The sequence below is a fragment of the Charadrius vociferus genome, unplaced genomic scaffold, assembly GCF_000708025.1.
Source record: "Charadrius vociferus isolate BGI_N301 unplaced genomic scaffold, ASM70802v2 scaffold259, whole genome shotgun sequence".
Classification (NCBI taxonomy): domain Eukaryota; kingdom Metazoa; phylum Chordata; class Aves; order Charadriiformes; family Charadriidae; genus Charadrius; species Charadrius vociferus.
The window spans coordinates 9,016,062-9,034,278 of NW_009661368.1; the positions used below are offsets into that span (position 1 = coordinate 9,016,062).

Here is an 18,217-nt window from a genome sequence, read left to right on the forward strand (position 1 = left end):
TACACACGCCACTGTGGGCATTACTTTTATCAACAGCCGTGGACTCCTCTTGGTTGTCTCTCAGAGCTTTTAAAGCATTTTGCACTAAATACTTTTATTCTGATTTTAAGTGGCTCAGATAACTTACGCCAAATCAGCGTTTTTGCATCCAGGACAGCACACAACCTTTAAAATAGTTGTCGTATATATTCTATTTCTCCCCCCGCCCCTTTCCTTTACAGTAGAAATGTTTTAAAGAAAAAGAATCTATTATTTTAAACAGCCCTTTTGTGGGTTCAAGATTCCTCCATTAACTTGGCTTTGGAATCGCTCCCTCTCTTGGGATATGTGTCTCTCGCAGTCTTTTACTATCAGTGTAGTACAAGAGAGGGGTCACATCCAAATGCGACTTCCAACGTTTCACTTGAAAATATCTTTTTTAAAAATTCACTTTCCTACCAGAATGTTAACTAACACCGGAACTGTACCAGAACAGTAGATGCTTTAAAAGGCATCTTAAAGTAAATTTAGCGATGCGGATTTTCAAACCATCTGCTTTTTGGCAGGTATAAGATGCATATGTGATTGTGTGATGAGACAACTGTGAATACCAATGACAGAAACAGCCTATCAAATGTAAATCTGATCTTGCTTTCATTGCTTGAATATTCATAGCTGCACATACGCATGAGCAATAGTAAATGCACTCCACACATCTAAAAAACTCTCTATGGTAAAATTTTGTTCTAATTTCAAAGTTTATATATAGTATTAGATGAATCTTTTCAATTTGTTCCCTGCTTTTATGAACTATTCATGAACAAAACAACCCATTAAATTTCTTTCACAAGTAGATAAGAAGATTTTACTTGATTTTTAGTATTTGTAGATTGTACGACTATTTGCTGCTAAAGGAAGTAAAAAGATGAATCAAAATCTTAATTCCAGTCCTCAGTTTTCTTTCTCCCACTGCTGGAATTATGTTCACTGGATACTTTCACTTTGAAAGTTTCCAATTTTTTGGCAGTTGGAGGACCGTCAATTACCTTCACTCTTCAACTCTATCACAGCATGTGAGGAAAATATCTTTCCAAAGCAAAAAGGGAGAAAGAAGAAAGTAAAGGCGAGAGGGGGAGTTTTCTGGAATCTCACTGTATTTTGAACCAAACCCATTTTGGGGTAACTTTATGTATTTATTTTTAAAAGTAACAGCAGTCTAATACGGAACATCTTATGACTCACTCAACTTATTACTACAAAGCTGGGAAACTGAAAAACTGAATCAATTGTATGAGATTTTTTTGCTGAAACAGCAGCTGATTCAAACGCACACACACCATTTAAATTTTCCATCTAATCAAGATAACTTAGACCAGACTTCAGATAGTTAATTGAACTATTTGGCAGAGATATGGTTCTAAAATAGCCATCTACTTCAAGTGGGGGTCAGCATCTGCCAAGCCAATTATCTCCAAATATACCCCCAAATACTTCATCCTGCATTACAGTAAGTAAACAAACAACTAGGCAAAGATAAGTTTACAGAAAATGCAATAAAACATAAAGAGTCTTCATCACCTACAAACGTACATTTAAAGCGAAAAGAGACCGTGCCTTAATGAACAAGTCACACCATAGTAAAACTCTGCCACAAAAAGTGATACAGAAGTCCTTCCTCACTAGTGTTTCCCACTACAACTATGACATTCTGGCAGAGAACTGACACAAAGCAATTATTTCAAACACTTATGAAGCGCACCACACCTTGTGGAGAAACATTTGGAGTAGTTTCTGCAATCAGACTCTTAAAATGAGCTGAAAAGTAAATGCAGTCCCTGGCCCCAGCGTAAACACGTCGATAATAAAAAGCCTAGGGCTTAGTTTAACACAACAGTCAGGTATCGCTCCGAAGAGTCCTCCCTGGGTTTTAAGGGCATTCTTAACTTCTAAGAAAATATGTGGATTACAATAATGGGATAACAATCAATGTTTGTGCCTCGTTAGGCCAAATTAGCAATAAAATACTTAATCCTGCCTTTATGTCTGTCCCGCTAATCTGAACTATACCCAGCACTACTTATGCAATCTTTTCACTATGGTTATCAACTGTCCGTGTGGGAGAGAAAAAGAATTTAAGTCCACATTCTTTGAACTTTTTATTGGCATTTCAAAATCAGGCTCTACAACAAGTAACGAGGAATAGATTATTATAGTAAGACACAGTGGGTTTTCTTGGGGTGGGTTTTTTGTTTCTTTTGGCCTTTTTTGTTGTTTGTTTGTTTCCGTTTTGTTTTTAAAACTGAACTACATGATTTCTGATAGCCAAATACGAATGCCTTTTACTAATAAACAACTTTTTGCCTTTAGGGCACATCAGACATATCTTCACACGTTTTGGGACCATGGCTGGCAGCACACTCGGAAGGTGCTCTCCAAAGACAGGCTGGAGCCCGGCTCACAGAGTCCGCCTCGCCTGACCGGATGCCTGCTTACACCAGTCACTGATTTGGGAATTAAGACATAGTAGCTAGTTGCAAAAAACCTAGCTTCTCCCTCCTCCCCAATACACCTCCACTAACCACAGTTCTGAAATAGTATTTAAGAAAAAGAATAACATAAGAAATCCTCAGCATCCCATCTGAGTCATGGAATAGCGCCCGGGGCTACTCTCAGGGAAGGCAAGTAAAACCACAAGATTTGTCATACATTTAGGTAAAACAGGGGCTTCAGAGGCCACTAGAAAAAAAAAAAAAAAAAATCAAGTTAGCAACAGTTTTGGGGTTTTTTTTAGTTAAGTAGGTCTAATTTGTATGAGATCTCTAAAAATAATGAGTTAGGAAACAAATTAACCAAAAGTAGCAGGCAAATTTCCTGAAAAGAAATAGCCAGAAAACTAGTCCTTACATGTCTGGTTCTTGTTTCCATAACACTGATTCATTTGCTGGCACATTCTAATGTAACAGACTCTACAGCAGCATCAACACAGGTTTCTCTTGCACCATAAAACAGAACTCCTAACAAAACAGCTAACATAAACAAATAATACTAAATAACAATTTGGGTTGAGATGACATTCCACAATAAACAGGATTTAAATGTTAGGTGCCAAATGTATTTGCAAAGTATGGTCATATTATCCATTCTTGCCCTATGCACACTTAAAACTTAAAAAAAATTTTCAAGTTATGTAATTTTCCATTAACAAAAATGCTGCAGTTACACAATACACACCCAAGATCCTGTTTGAACTACAGCTGAAGCTGTGTAAAGCAAGGGAAGTCCACGCAAGTGCTGAGAACACGGCATCACCAAGGAAGGCGAGAAGTGAATTCTTCTTAAGAATTATGTCAAGATCGTAGCGTTTATTTACCACCAGAGCAGACACTTCTCAAAGTGCTAACATAACCCTAAAGAGGGAGAAATCCTTCTGTAGAATGCTTAGGAAAAACGATGCCAACCCAACACAAACCTGAAGAGAACAAACAGGGCTTGACTTTGTTGAGGCCGGGCAGGGGCAGTTTGCATTCCGGGCACAATCCCTAAATAACAGGCTACACTTCTGGGCAACTATACGAAGCTTTGAGAAAATCCACTCTCTGGGTAAACCATCTCTAGTCTTAGATAACCGAAGTATCAAGGACCACAACTTGCTGACGGTGAGGAAGCCTCAGCTCTCATCCTACCGTAACACTGCAACACTTAAAACATTAATACTGGAATACATTTCACATAAGTATGACTGTTTATTTACTATAAGACACTTTCTCTACCTGCTGAAAGTTTCCAAATACAACGAGTCAATAGGCAACATTCGTAAATCACTTCTATTCACTTACAGAAATTTACACAGACCTCTGGAGAAAAAAAACATCAGCAGAACTCATAATGTAAAAGGGATGCTTGGCAACAGTACTTTGTTCCAGAAAGATCTTACTGACACAATTCTGGATTAGAAAGGGGGCCATACAGAGTCTAATCAAGTTAAAAATCTACTTGTATTAGAAAATTTCAACAATTTGAATAAGTGGCAGCAGGTAAACAGTGGTTTTATTAGAAGTTGAACCAGAGAAAGTATTAACGAACTTGGGGCTTGAGTGTTTTGGTTGTTAAAAAAAAAAAAAAAATCCTCAAGAGACAAACTGCAGGCCTGGGAAAAAATAAGGAATCAAGATCAGCTTTTGAGAGGCATTCTAAAAGGTTAAAATATTAGTAGAAAATGAAAGAGAAAAACCGGACATACTGTCTACAAGGTTTTGTTCCCTCCAGATACATAAATACTCGAGAGACTTTTAAAAAAATGTTTATGAAGCAATGTTTTATAGGCATTGAGATGTTGGCAGGGAAAAACATTGGCACAGTTCTTGCCACTATGACACCATGTTCACAGGAACCTTAGCATGGACATGCAACATTACCTTTTCTTTGTAAAAGATAATATAGGGTGGATCTGTCCTTAGAACAGCTAATTCCAGCGAAAGTCAACGCCACTGAAAAAAACCCTTACCTACTAAAAGGTGTGTACAACCATTACACAATGTCGTGGTTAAAACTGGGATTCAATTCCTGGGCAAAGTTCACTGTCCCATGGAGCTGCACATTTCATAATAAGAGTTTTAAATAGGTCATCCACTTACAAACCTAACGATTAAAGGTCAAACCAAACCAGCTCCTAACTGTAAACTTGTATCCTGGAGGACATTTGCTGCCTGATGTGTTCAGCTCTTACAAATAACAGTGACCATTGGTTTCAAAGCCCTTTACAAACCCCCTCTGCAAGGTGGGGGCACATGAACTTCACCTCCACGCCAGCCAGGCAGTTCTGCTGCATTCCACTAACGAACCGCGTTAGAACAAGACAAGGTCACAGGACGGCAGTGCAGCGCAGTGCATTCCAAGATAAGCTGCGCTAGTTGATTTTCTCCTTCCAGGATAGGCAAATACACCACAAATTGATGTATTTGTCATTGCTCATATCTGAAATCAAGCGACTCCTATTGACTGTAAGGCCACTCGGAGAAGGAAACCGATGGCATCTTGTCGTTCTCCCCGTGGCTGGGCAGGGCTACCAGAACGTGTTAAATTTGTCAAAGCAGACAGTTTAATAAGCCACTCACTCGACTAGGGAAACATCTGCATTCCTAATGGTGTGAACAAGTGTTAATTATTGCTTGCTATTTTAGGGAAAATATGCCGATGATATCACAAAGGAAACACATACCTACAAATAGTTGCAGATATTCTCCAGTTACTGGCTCGTGTCCAGAGCCGAGTACAAAACTCTTTGGGAGAGGCCACAGCGCTCGGCACTTCCCATAACTGAGTCAGAAATATTTTCAGCAAGGATTCACTCTCATTATCAATAGTTTTTCGTGCTTAGAAAAGAAGGATGACGCTGAAGTATTCTGGGTTTCTGCTTATGGTATCTTCACATTTCTAGTAGCACAAATTAAACTGAATGTGGCTGCAGGGAACGGACAATGGGAAGGAACTTTATTTAAGAAACTCCTGTGAAGTTTGAACTTTCATTTTTCCCCTTTGTTAAGAGTTTCAAAACACCACAGTATTTGAGAAATGTGCCAACACACAATTCCATACCCATAATGGACAAAGTGCCTTTGGTTAAAGGCCTCACTAGCATGCTATCACGCTATTTCTCTTTTACTTCTACTTTCACAAGAAGTTTAATCGCCACAGAAGCTTTGTCTGTTGATCCTAGAACGCTGCTCAGATTTAACCCTTTCACACAACTCCTATTTAAAGCACACCTCGCTCATTAGGGAGGAAGAACTCACTTTTGGTGAGAGCACCCAGATGGAAGGTGGCAGATGTGGACCCTACTCCCCCTTTCGTCAAGATGCCTCGGCAATTTTAAACCAAGTAATCAATGTTCCTCTGCTTATTCAAAAGTATACGCATACACGGAAAGAAGGCAGTTCACTAACGGATTAAACGGCATAAAAGGCTGACAAAGAGTCTTCTATACCATTCCAGCTCTCTCTTGGGGCAGCAGAGCGGTACCAGAGGCATTCCAACCATCAGCTATTTTTGTAGACCTCTGGCTAAGGAGGAAGGTTTAATAAAACTCTGAGAAATTTCCTTTGAGCCTTAAATTAGAGTTTGGACTACGTCATTTAGTTGCTTGTTGTGCAATGAATATATAATAAACTTAAAACAAATAGTCAAATCAAATGACTGTGTTACCTCATGCAGTGCTAAGAACAAACACCATTTCAAATAACGGTTGAACCCGGGACCACGTGGCAACTTTGCTGCCCCCTTTCAGGTTGGAAACAAAAAGTCTATTTTTGCCAGCAACTTCCACCAACAGAAAAGGGTAAAAGATAAAGTAGTTCCTCATTCTAAATGCAGAGAAATCCCAAGGACAGCTCACTGATCATCTCAGAATCTTTCCGAAGCAGCAGAATCTGTATCCATAAAAGTATTCACACACTCACAATACAGCCTACATGAAGGAAACTAGCTCACACACACTCACAATACAGTAATGAAAAGTTCTGTTTATTTGCTGGGATTTTTTTTTTTTTTTTTTGAGAGTAAAAAGCTTCCCAGTTTCCCAGGAGCTTAAGAAATCTTAAATTTTACTGGAACACTGAAGAAATGTCACATGCTCTCCAAAGGCACACTGACAACCCCACCAACCTGCTGGTGCTCTGAAGAGAGGGCTCTCCGAAGAGGCTGGAGTTTAGAGAGCACCATATCCCCCTGACAGCTCCCGTCAGCCACAGGATCAGACCTCGGCGTCAGGCGGGCAGCGAACACCCCAGCAAACACTGTCCACCCACGCAGCTCCGCTCCCACCGGGGCTTCCGCTCGGGCCTGTGCCGCTGGATCCCTCCCAGGATGGGGCACCTCACAGTTCTGTTACTTTCCATCACAACTTCATAAACCGAGGGCACGCTCCCCGGTGCTCTGCTCCGGGCAAAACTCTCCCTGTCGGGAATCCACCGACAGCTGCCCCTGAAAAGGTAACTGCGCACAACTTCGCCGCACGACAATGCATTGTATTTCGTACTGCAGTAACGAAAATCAACTTTAAATTTAGCACTGAGGGACACACGCAAAAAGAGCAAAGAGTATTTCACAAAATCAAAATGTAAAATAGAGCACAATATTTTTAACTTGTTTCTTTTTAGCCATTTCCATGCTCATCCGGGTTCATCCTTTACTCAGCTGATACGATGTAAATTAAATTAAAATACCAAAGTCACGACTTTTTAGAAGCACGTTTACCAGCACATTTCCAAGTCTTTATACATCACAGAATTTTTATGCGCAAAGGCACCTTTTGCTGCACACCCACAAAGCACGCCTGCGGGGCAATCAGCACAGTCCATCTTGCTTAGTCGTCACCCGACCTCTCGCACAAACTCCGCTCAAGCCACTGCAACACCAGGCAGGCTCACAGGTAACACTATTTCATCTATGCGTACGCCAACATTTTGTGATAGTCTCTTATGGTGATTAAAACCAGAAAATGCTTAAGAATTTCTGTATTCAATTTATGCCTATTTCCTGTTTAATTCAGCTGATAGCTCTTCTATTTCAACATAAATTGAATGAATCTGTTCTTGTTCTTTAAGATTGCTCTGAGGAAAACAAAGAAGATGTATCAAGAGAAAGTAAGTCACGATTTCTTCAAATGAATTTCTAAACGTCAAACCTATGAACCTATAAATATGACATGATGGGAATTTACTGGATAAAAATACAAGTACAGAACGAAGCATCAGCATTTACTTAAAATGCTAATCAAATAAATAATAAAGCAAAATATAGGCTGGGGGTTTTGTAGTACAAAACCGACTGCCCTACAGAAAAGATGTGCAGACAATGCCATTGTCTGAAGTCCTGGATTGTAGATTCTCCAATTTAAGGAAATACTTCATGAGATTTCAAAAGAACTATGCAAACACCTTAGTGAAAGCACTGCAGAATTCAAAGGGCACATTCCTTTTAATTTTCTACCCTAAAACACCTTCCCTTCATGCAGAGTAGGTTTTATCTTACTGCACGTAACAAACCGAAGCACAAGAAGCAAGAGCATCCCCGTTCGCACTGCAGTCGGAAATTGCTGTCACCGCAGCAGAAGGTGGGACCAGAGCTGCTCCTGCAGCCACGGCCACGTTCGGGGATCGAAGGAGGTGAGGCAAGAACTACTGCAGCAAACAAATCAAGAGACTAATCACTACATAGAAAAGCAATGCTAATTAGTAAAGCTGCTTAGCTCTCGCATTTCATCTCATTTCTGTTCACAGAAGTCAGATGGGGGACTGACCTTTTTTTTTCTTTTTTAAATACATATGTACTCATTATTTAGGCTATATTTAAAGTCAAGGTACTGTTATATTACCGTTCTTCTGAAAGACTGGCCTAAATAAGTATGTAATTTTACTGAATACAGGCTTAACAATTTATGAATTTCCTCCCACAGTGGTGCTTCCAGTTGATAGCTTTTGACTTTCTTCAGAAAAACTAATTCTCAAGCTTTTTCCTACAAATTAAAAAGCTTGGGAAGAAAGTCTAAAACCAGGTGAAAACTAGGGGACTTAACCTCTGCTTGAGGAACAGAGGGACAAATAGAAGAATCGACAAAAATATGTAACCTTCATTACTAGACAGCAAGATAAACAAAATTTTGTATTAAAGTAAAAACATGAACAGCTGACTTAAAGTACCAAAATCAAACCTACTATGCATTAATATTTAAATAGGTATTTCTCAAAGCTTCATGTCAGTAGTTGGCATCCATTAAATGCCGATTTCCTGATCCATACAGTCTGTGCATGTTACTTGGGCTAAACAGACGAATACTGCACAAACAGATGTAAGCAATTCTACAACTTAATATGTTTTAAACTTACTTTTACTTACTTTATTTCCTCACCTGCCAGGCAGTGCTACTTCCCTATTTCTACATTTTCTTTTTGTCCATGACCTTTGATTTAGATGGAGACCAAAGTTCCATTTAAACGAAGAAAATCAGCGTATTACCTCTCTTTAATAAGTAATTCTAGCTGGATGCATAAAGTATAGCAAAATTAAAGGCTTATCAAAATACATTTTTTTAACAGAAGCTTTTTTCATGCGGCTGGTGAATTGAGTAATTGTTTCCAGCCACCACAGCATTCTGCTCTGTGGAAGTAATGAGTTTGTACTTTTCAAGAACTTCTTTTTTTTCCCCAGTTTTAGTATGAAACTAACCTATTTTAAACATCTAATGTCAAATTACCGAATAGTATAACAAACTAAATGGACTACAGTGATTCTTTTTTCTACAGGATGCTACAAATGGTTTCTTCACCTCAAAAAAGCCCAGGTTCCTAGTCAGCGCTCTGACTTCTGGACAACTTTAGCAGTCAAAACATACACAGCACAAATATTTTTTACCTAATTTAAATGGCTTTACACTTAGGTGTAAAAAGAACTTCCCATACTAAAGTTTATGTAATATATATTATTACATATATTATATATATATATTATTCATGAAAAAAGCTTTGTGTCGACATAACACTTCTTAGTATGATGCAATGGGCTAGTTCACAGCCCAACTAAAACTTCGGGTACTGCAGACTGAAGCTGAAATTTAAAAAACAAAAAACCAAAAAAACCAACCACCAAACCCACTCCCAATAGATTAGCAATGCCAGAATTTGCTAGATATTGCTATTCATTTATAAGAATAAAACATTCATATCAGGCATCTGCCCATGTGGACAAAAATCAGATTTTAGGAGATTCGTTTGCAAATAATTATAGTTATACGTGCTTTAATTGTGAGACACAGAAGCGAAGTGGCTGTCTACCTCAGAGTCCCTATACTAAAAGGCGGCTTCAGAAGAACTCTTTAATTGATCTGTATTCAGGAATGTATTTCTGCTATTAATGGATTGGAAAAGCAGCTTTAAGTCCTGCTAAACTCTGACCAGGGAAGTGCAACTGGATTACCTCGGGGTCCATTCAGAAGGAGCTGCTCTGTGTAGACAAGATAATGGAGATTTGAAAAAGAGTAAGTAAAGATTCGGAGGATCTGGCACCACATCCCTCCACTGACACTGCCCGGAATACTCCCCACTCCTTTCTGTTAACATTAACATTCTTGAGTTAAAAATACTTCACATATCCACACTTTCTACCAGTTTTGCACCTCAAAATGCTTAAATATATCTCCAAGATACAGATATTATCACTGTTTTAGAGATTACAAGATGCACAGAGCATTGAAAAAAAGAAAGTGACAGTGAGGTGACTTGCTCAAAATAATAAAGCAAGCCTGCCCAAGACAGCGCAAGCACCCCGAACCTTCAGGCTGCCACGGCTGCCCGACCTCTGCACGACGTGGCCCGGAGATGGGGGACGGCGGCCCCGGCGCCTCGCTTCCCGCGGGGCCACCCCGGCCAGCCCCCTTCCCCAGCCCGCCGCCGCCAGCGCCTTTGCCATCGAATCCAAAGTGGCCCGGAGATGGGGGACGGCGGCCCCGGCGCCTCGCTTCCCGCGGGGCCACCCCGGCCCGCCCCCTTCCCCAGCCCGCCGCCGCCAGCGCCTTTGCCATCGCATCCAAAGCTGGCGATGCCGTCGCACCAGAGCAGCTCTCCTCTCCTTCCACCGTGCGTTTAGACAGGAATAATACCATCCCTATCGTTACACACGTCGGGGCGACCAGCTGCAGGGACAGAGAATTTTGTTCCGTTGCCTACGTAACCAAGGAACAGTTTTGGCAGCAAAGAGATCCCGGTTCACATTTCTTACTCAGACTATATTCTCTTGTTATTTTCTTGAAGATTTTGGTGTCAAAAACATTTTAAGGACTCCCACCCCCACCTCTGACCCTGCTGCGCATTAACACGTTACAGACTTTGTACCCCACTGCCCACGTCGTAAACCAGCCCTCAAAACTGAGCCCTGTTAAAAATAACCTCCCCAAAATAGGAGAGAAAGGAGTAAGGGTTACTGGGTTATTTTTAACCTGGATCGGTCCAATGGTCTGATTTACGCTGGGGACCACTGGAGGGTTTTGGCGCGGGGCAGGGTGGCACGGCGCAGCGGGCGCCGGCACGGCGGGGGCAGAGGGGACGCGGAGACGGCTCCAAGGCAGAAGCCAGCGTGTGGCAAAGCTCGGCCTCAAAGACACAGCTCTGAAACCATAATAGAACCATTCAGCGGCACTGCTACTGGGAGATTCAAAACAACTACAATGGAGCAGTGTAATAAAAAATAAACCGGGACCAAAAAACCTGCAGACAATTTCACCAACACCCAAAAACTGATCCCATCTCTTCCAAACATGGATTCTCCTCGATCTGGAGAGCCGAGGCTGCGGCGATTCCCCAGCTACTCTGCATTTCCATAGCCAAGACTCTGATTCTACTACTTTTTCACTACAATCTTTCTGAAGTTATGGTATTTTCAAGACATCTCTTCCACAGCTGAGTTCAGATCAATTAAAAATAGGCAGTTCTAAATACTGTTCTGCTATTTTGAGTATTTCATTAAAACCAGAGAGTTATAAAGGGACCGTGACCCAAAATAAACAGGTTTTATTTGGCAGCTTGGTTCAAGCTGGTTGATCATGGCAGAAGAAATGTTCACAGAGCGAGAGCATTTCCCTTCCTCTTCCCAAAGTCCGAGCGTAGCGCGGGGGGTGAGGAGAAGGGGCCTCCTGCGGCTGTCCTGGGGACGGAGCAAAGCCCAGCCGCTGCCCGGGACACAGAACTGCAACGCACCGCCACCTCTAACCCCCCGCCCAGCATCGCCCTACAATCGAAACACACATACAGCTAGCCAGGATTACTGAAAAAATTTATGAGGACAATTTCTGACACTGAAAACATACACATATAATTGTGTTGAGCTAAACGCAGCGACGGACAGGAGTGATAGAAATGCCATTTGGAAGCCTCAACTACGAGCATCATTTGTTTTTCTTTTCCTTTTTAATCAATAGGAGAGTTGCAAAAAACAGCCTGAGTTTTTAATTTGTGAGGTCTTAGTTCTTCCACACCGCACTGTCCCTGTAAAGTGTGTATTAATCAGTTTACACAGAAATTTAAAGAGTAAAATTTACTCCTACAAAATTTAGTTAGTGTGAGATAACTAAAAAAGCAGTGATGAGAACAATTCACTTCATAATTTCTAAATCACTTGCAAATTTCTTCTTTTTTAAAAATATTATCTATCATGATATAATCTTGAAACACAAGCCAGCAGTAGTAATGACACGTGTACCTTCAGATCTGTACCAATACATCGACACAGAAAGATTATTGCCTCATTTCTAAGGCTTTAACAAACACACATTCACAATCACCTCAGTTATTAAAATTAAATGCTTCAGCTATCTCAGCTGAGTTCGGTTTGATAACCTTGGAGTTCTTCTTACTTCAGCTTCCTTCTCCTTTGCTTAACGTAATCATGCCGGCCAGTGACAATTTAATCACATGACAAAAACTCAACTTGAATAAAGGCAATGATAACGAACCTCCTTAAATGATCATTTTTCATAAAAATTGGTACTGTAGTGTTTTAGAAAAAACAGAGTTGTGAGTTCAGGATGTCTCTGTGGAAAGCATGATCTGTTATTCCCAGTGCTCACTCAAACTAGCAGGGCTGGACTTTTTTTGCAAGACTAAGTCATTTAATGTCCTGTCATTTTAGCAAGAATGTTTCCCAATGATGAAAACAGAATACTACACACACTACTTACCAGTGCTGTTCATATTAACAATAGATTACATTGACCCGATTAGAGTTCTGTTACTTCCATTCTGCCCTGCGCTAAGAAAAGGCTGTGCAAGAAGCCTAATAATAATGATAGATTTTACCCCCAGAAGAAGCAAAGTATTTTGCAAAACTAAATCAGAGCAGCACTCCATCAGCCATGGAGATATGATGTCCCCAAGCTAGATGAGGAGTCGACAATGCGCTAAGGCAGAAAATACTTCATATAAAAACACGAACTCAGTACTCAGCTGTTTTGCCCAGAATATTACTAATTAGCATTCTCCACAGGTTTTCAACACGGTTATGTTCCTTGTCTTTATCAATTCATTTCAGTCACATAGTTCTGGGTTTCTTTTTGTAATTTGTATTTGAGAAACCGCCTGTTGAAAACATACCGAAGACAAGACATTGGGCCATCGGCTGTCAAGAGTGAAACCCTCCCAGGTTCTTGCCAAGGGTATGTACAGTACAGTGAAACAACGCGGAAGGACCACAAAAGGAACTGCAGATTTGATCTACTAAGTACTGCAATACTTTAAATCACCAGCACGATTGTGTGGACAGAATTCCTTTCAGTAAGTACTATTTCCCCATATGCTACAATTTGTATTCAAGAAATCCCATTGCTTAGTACCTAGTGTGCTGAATTAACAAATCTCCAACATACCAATTTTTCAGTTTTAAAGGGAATGTTTAACCTAGCGTGGCACTGCACCAACATTATTTTTAACTCGAGTTGTTTTTTTCTTCTTTTTTTAATTCAATACAATATGCTCTACACAAATGACACACAATTCCTGTAAGTCAAAAACTGCAAAGCAAACAGACAGAGACACAGAGTAAGAAACAAATCAGAATATCAGAATACAAAAGTTGCTTCTTGAATCCTAGATATGTAGAGCCAGACCCCTGTACTGCCATCACGCTGTACGGCTCCTATGTTCATCCTTGACTTTCTTCTGCCTTTCACATCACAGTGAACCTCGCTGTTAGGAAACTTGAACTCTAGCTCCATCTGCACAACAGGTAATAATAAGCACAGATTTTGCTGTGTACTTTAAACTACTCCTTCGTGTACAGAAGGATGAGGCCTCATGTTCTAAAGAGGAACTCCCGCAACCGGAGAAGAGATGAGACAATCCTAGTGCTAATGTCTGCACACTGCCTTCTGGAGACCTTGCTAAATTAATGCTTAGGAAAAGATGAACGGGCATTTCACGGGAGGCAAAACACCCTTGTAATTTAGAATATGGCACTAAGTACTCACAGCCCTCAAAGAACATCTCCTTGGTACACGAGTGTTCTTCCTCCCTACCTTTATGTTCTTCCTACAGCAGAGAAGAGCAGCATCAAACACTATACTGAGGAAAGTACGTATCCGTAACAGCTGAAATAAGATTCCCCATGGAGAAAACGGAAGAGACAGAAAGCCAGTTCTACAATTCAAAATAGGCAGTGTGACATGCTGCTAACATTGCTAACAATTCCCCTCCCTTCTTCTGCATTAATAGGCTATATAGGAAAAGGTTTAGCTGCCAGTTTATGAAATTCTCCCACCAGAGTACCGGAGGAGAAAGCAGATAATCAAGATTTCCTTAGATATGAAGCATAACTAGCATAAGGCTATCCTTTCCACTTACACAAAATTATTTTTTCTTCAAAGTACTTTTAATTAAACTATAACAAACTCAAAATTATTTTTACAGAGGTACCCAACGATCATGGATTTTTGATACTATGCACTGAGAGTTGGCATCTAGGGACGTTCTAGATCTCAACTTGATTTAAAATATGTAATTAAAATCCAGGTTCTATTTTTCAGGTACCAGAGGACTATAACCTACATCCAGACAAACTCAGAAATCAGATATGTATTAGCCTATATAATCACCGAGGGCAGAGGGAGCCAACAATGCTCCTGCAAATTAGTGGCTAACGTATATCCAGTTTAAAACCTCAACCCTACATTTACATATGAAATAGTTAATCATGGCAACGAAGCTAGCCACTAGTCGAAGTTATGCACACGCCTAAACCTCTGTAGACTCAGGGCTTAAAAATTTAACACAATACCTTCGCTCAGAGAAGAAAAACTAGTTTTTTTGGAGCACTGTTATTCCTGAAGTTGTGTGTCATTCAACACATCAAAGACTCTTCAATGAACTTGAAACTATTTATGGACCTGGTAAGTAAATTTCCATTGCTTTAGACATCAAGGCCTTGCTACCATGTATCCTAACAGAGATAATACAACCTGAATATCAATTTTTGTACAAAAAACAGTAAATGTAACACATACACTTACCACTACATAATTACCCCTTGCTTTTGGCGGGGGGGAACAACAACAGCAACAACAACAAAACTTCATTCCAACTGAATGGAAGAAAAAACTCCAACCCTCTGAGACAGAAGCGAGAAGGAAAATCAAGTATTTCTATCCCAGGTAGGGCACAGGAACGTGTTACAGCACTGTTACAGGTCACAACCCGAACCATCACGGAACAATGGGCAGGCGGGGAGCTAGCTGTGGGCACCCAGCCAGCTCAACAGCACACAGGGCGCAGTAAGGAGCTGCTGTCTTTACTCTCGAATATTCTCCTAAAACTGGCCTCAAAGCATGATTTTTTTTGTCCCACTAGCAGGACAGATCACCCATGAAGGGACCAAATATTCCTATGGATAACACTGACAAGTGCCAAAATAAAAGAGGTGTCAAGTTAAAAATCTCAAAATCTCTAAAGAATCTTTAAGGTAAAATGACTAATATTACATTTTATGTGCTATAGAAAAATCATACATCCCCTCCTCCATCAACCTGCCTGTGTCTGCTGGACTTTGAAAATTACTGGATTTGAAGATTACAATGCCAGTATTTCCAATTAATTGCTAATAGCACACGGCTTCTGCCTCATACACAAAATATGTGGTTCGGGTTGTTTGGTTTTCACTTTCAATAAAGGCTGACCAAAGCAGAGAAATTCCCAGAAGTGGCAGCAGTTGCACAAGGTAACTGTCACTGGTCTCACAGACCGGCCTGTTCAGTACTGTTTATAAACGAGAGTTACAAAAACCTTGCTGTGGTGCAAACCATCCCACATCTTACTACTATTTGCACTTGCACTTTCCTTTCCAGCACCTGGGACCAGCTACTGCTGGAAACCGAATTCTGGTGTAAATGGAACATGATTTTTGACACACCCTCTGGCACAGCGCACAGAGAGAATACGGCCTTTGAAACGCTCCTGTGTTACCGCAAGTATAAGGTACTTCACGGTAATTAAGAAAAATACCTTCCCAGTGTTTAAGAGTTCAGTGTTTGCAAACTGTATTTTCACGGGCTTCTGCTACTAGCGTGATTGAGATACAGTAGAAATTAATGACAGTGAGTGGGCACCAAGTTACACCATCAAACAAACAATTGTACTTTCTGCATTTACGCTGGGGCTGCCGGCACTTTGAATGATTAACCAGGACCGGGAGGGCTGGGGCAAGGACAGAGCGTGAGCAGCCGCTGCATAAAGTCTGGCTGACACAGCTCTCAGAGAACATGCCTGAATCAGCAAGAAAACTCCACTATTCTTCCAAAAGAGAGAAATACAGCATCGCCAAATGCCAGCTAATCATCAACAGACTGCTGTGCCTATCTTCACTCCTCTTGGGCAGGGCAATTCCCAACAACATCCAAACTTTACTGCCAGCATGGTCCATCTGAACTCGAGCTGATTATTTCAGCAGGGCACAAGAAAGCAGACGAGGGTCTCCGTGTTCATAAAGCATCCGCTTGAATATTCCAGCTGTGTTGCTATACGCTTTATTTGATTAGCACTGAGCAAAGACACCTACTGTAGTAATTCCCAAAGAGCAGCTCACCATTTTTTGTAAATATTTACTACAGTGCAGTGAAGTATAATCATCTGCAAAAAAAGCATGACTGCAGCCAATTTGAATTATTTACTTACCGGTGGGAAATCAAAGTCTATCTGGTTAGCTAAATTTAAGATGTAGTCGATTCGAAACTGGTTGTCTGGATTGGCTAGTTCAACTGGAGGTGCCAAATTGCCCATTGCTGTCACTATTGTCTGTAAAGAAAAAAATAAAAATAAAATTGCAGAGTGTGTAAATAGCTAGCTTTGAATAGTTAAAAACAATAGCTTGTAAGTTTACCTCTATAGCTTCTTTAATATTGTTTTTAATATCCTGAATTTTCATTTTCTTCTCCCTGTAATAAAAAAATATATTATTAAGTTTACACGCCATAAAAGCAGAATATCTTTTTGAAACAGAACGTGAACTTCAAAAGTATTCTATCAAAACTGTATTGTCACTATTGACCAAAGTGCTCTCAGTGACTGAATACTTTTGTAGATAGACTTGATTAAGTATGTTAACAACATTTCTACTTAAACAGTAAACATCTATTTGTATCCAAAATTCAGTTATCTAACAGTGCTTAAATAAAAACTTACTGCAGTCTTAGACCAGGACTAAGACATTCTGTAAAATCAAACAGATTTTGATTCATTTGAATGCAAAATACTACACATAGGAGGAAGTTATTTAGAAAAGCATAAACTGGAAACAAGTAGAGGAAAAAAAAGGGTAAGATACTAAAAGCAGAAACAAATGAAAGGAGACCAAAGAACCTCAAAGTACAAAAAACCCAAAGCATGAAACGATGTCATAGCAGAAAAAGCAGAGAACACAACGCGACAGAGCCATCCAAACTAACAGTTTGGACATAAAACCTAAAATAAATAATAAAAGCCTAACCCGTACATGTAAAATTACCCTTTAACTACAAGCAGAAGAGCAGGCTGGAAAACCACCTGGAAGGCTCTATCTGAGCACTACCATTTGGGGTTAACGGCAGCCAAACTGCCAAGCGCAGCAGGCTCAATGCAGCTGGAGTGTATCCCATTGCCTCCGCAGTATTTGTATTGCATTTGATGGTAAATCTGACCGTCGTTATTTTCAGTGCCAAACAGCACAATCAAGTGAAATGCGTGATCAAACATTTGGTACAACCAGGAATTAGCATCCTAACGGTATTACTAGTATTGAGTCTGTAAAATGTAACTCAATTGTAATGCACTATGACAAAGTTTTTACATTATTAATTTCTTGCTATATACAGCATAAAATTACTATTTCAACGTAAACCAAGTTAGCCAGGTAATTACTAAAAAAATCCACCTAAATTGTCCAAGTGACCTTTTAATCTTCATTAAACTGTTTTTACAGAACACTTTCATTATCTGAATATTTATACCAACTATTTTTAATTTTTTAATTTTGAAAACTAACATTTTCCAGTACAGTATCCCAGAGACTTGAAAATACCAACAGTATGTTTTCTTTTTTTACCCTTTAAAAGGTAGCGCTCACACTTTCAGTTTACAGACCACAGCTAGAAAACCTCATTTTATTAAGTACTCATATTGCAAATGCTTTTTATCACTTTTTCCTTTCTATAATTATTCACAACCAACAACCA

General features: G+C 40.1%; 1 protein-coding gene across 6 annotated transcripts in view; it reads right to left on the bottom strand.

Annotated features, from left to right (window-relative positions):
- GNAS (GNAS complex locus) overlaps positions 1 to 18,217 on the bottom strand; it is a 91,989-nt gene that overhangs the window by 38,019 nt on the left and 35,753 nt on the right. For 4 of the 6 annotated variants that reach the window (XM_009893468.1, XM_009893474.1, XM_009893470.1 and 1 more), the window contains 2 exons: positions 16,888 to 16,942; positions 16,683 to 16,802 (listed from right to left, as the gene is read on the bottom strand). In XM_009893468.1, the coding sequence (XP_009891770.1) occupies positions 16,683 to 16,802; positions 16,888 to 16,942 (175 nt within the window). The remainder of the gene's footprint in view (positions 1 to 16,682; positions 16,803 to 16,887; positions 16,943 to 18,217) is intronic. The other 2 variants (XM_009893473.1, XM_009893469.1) reach the window with 2 other exon arrangements.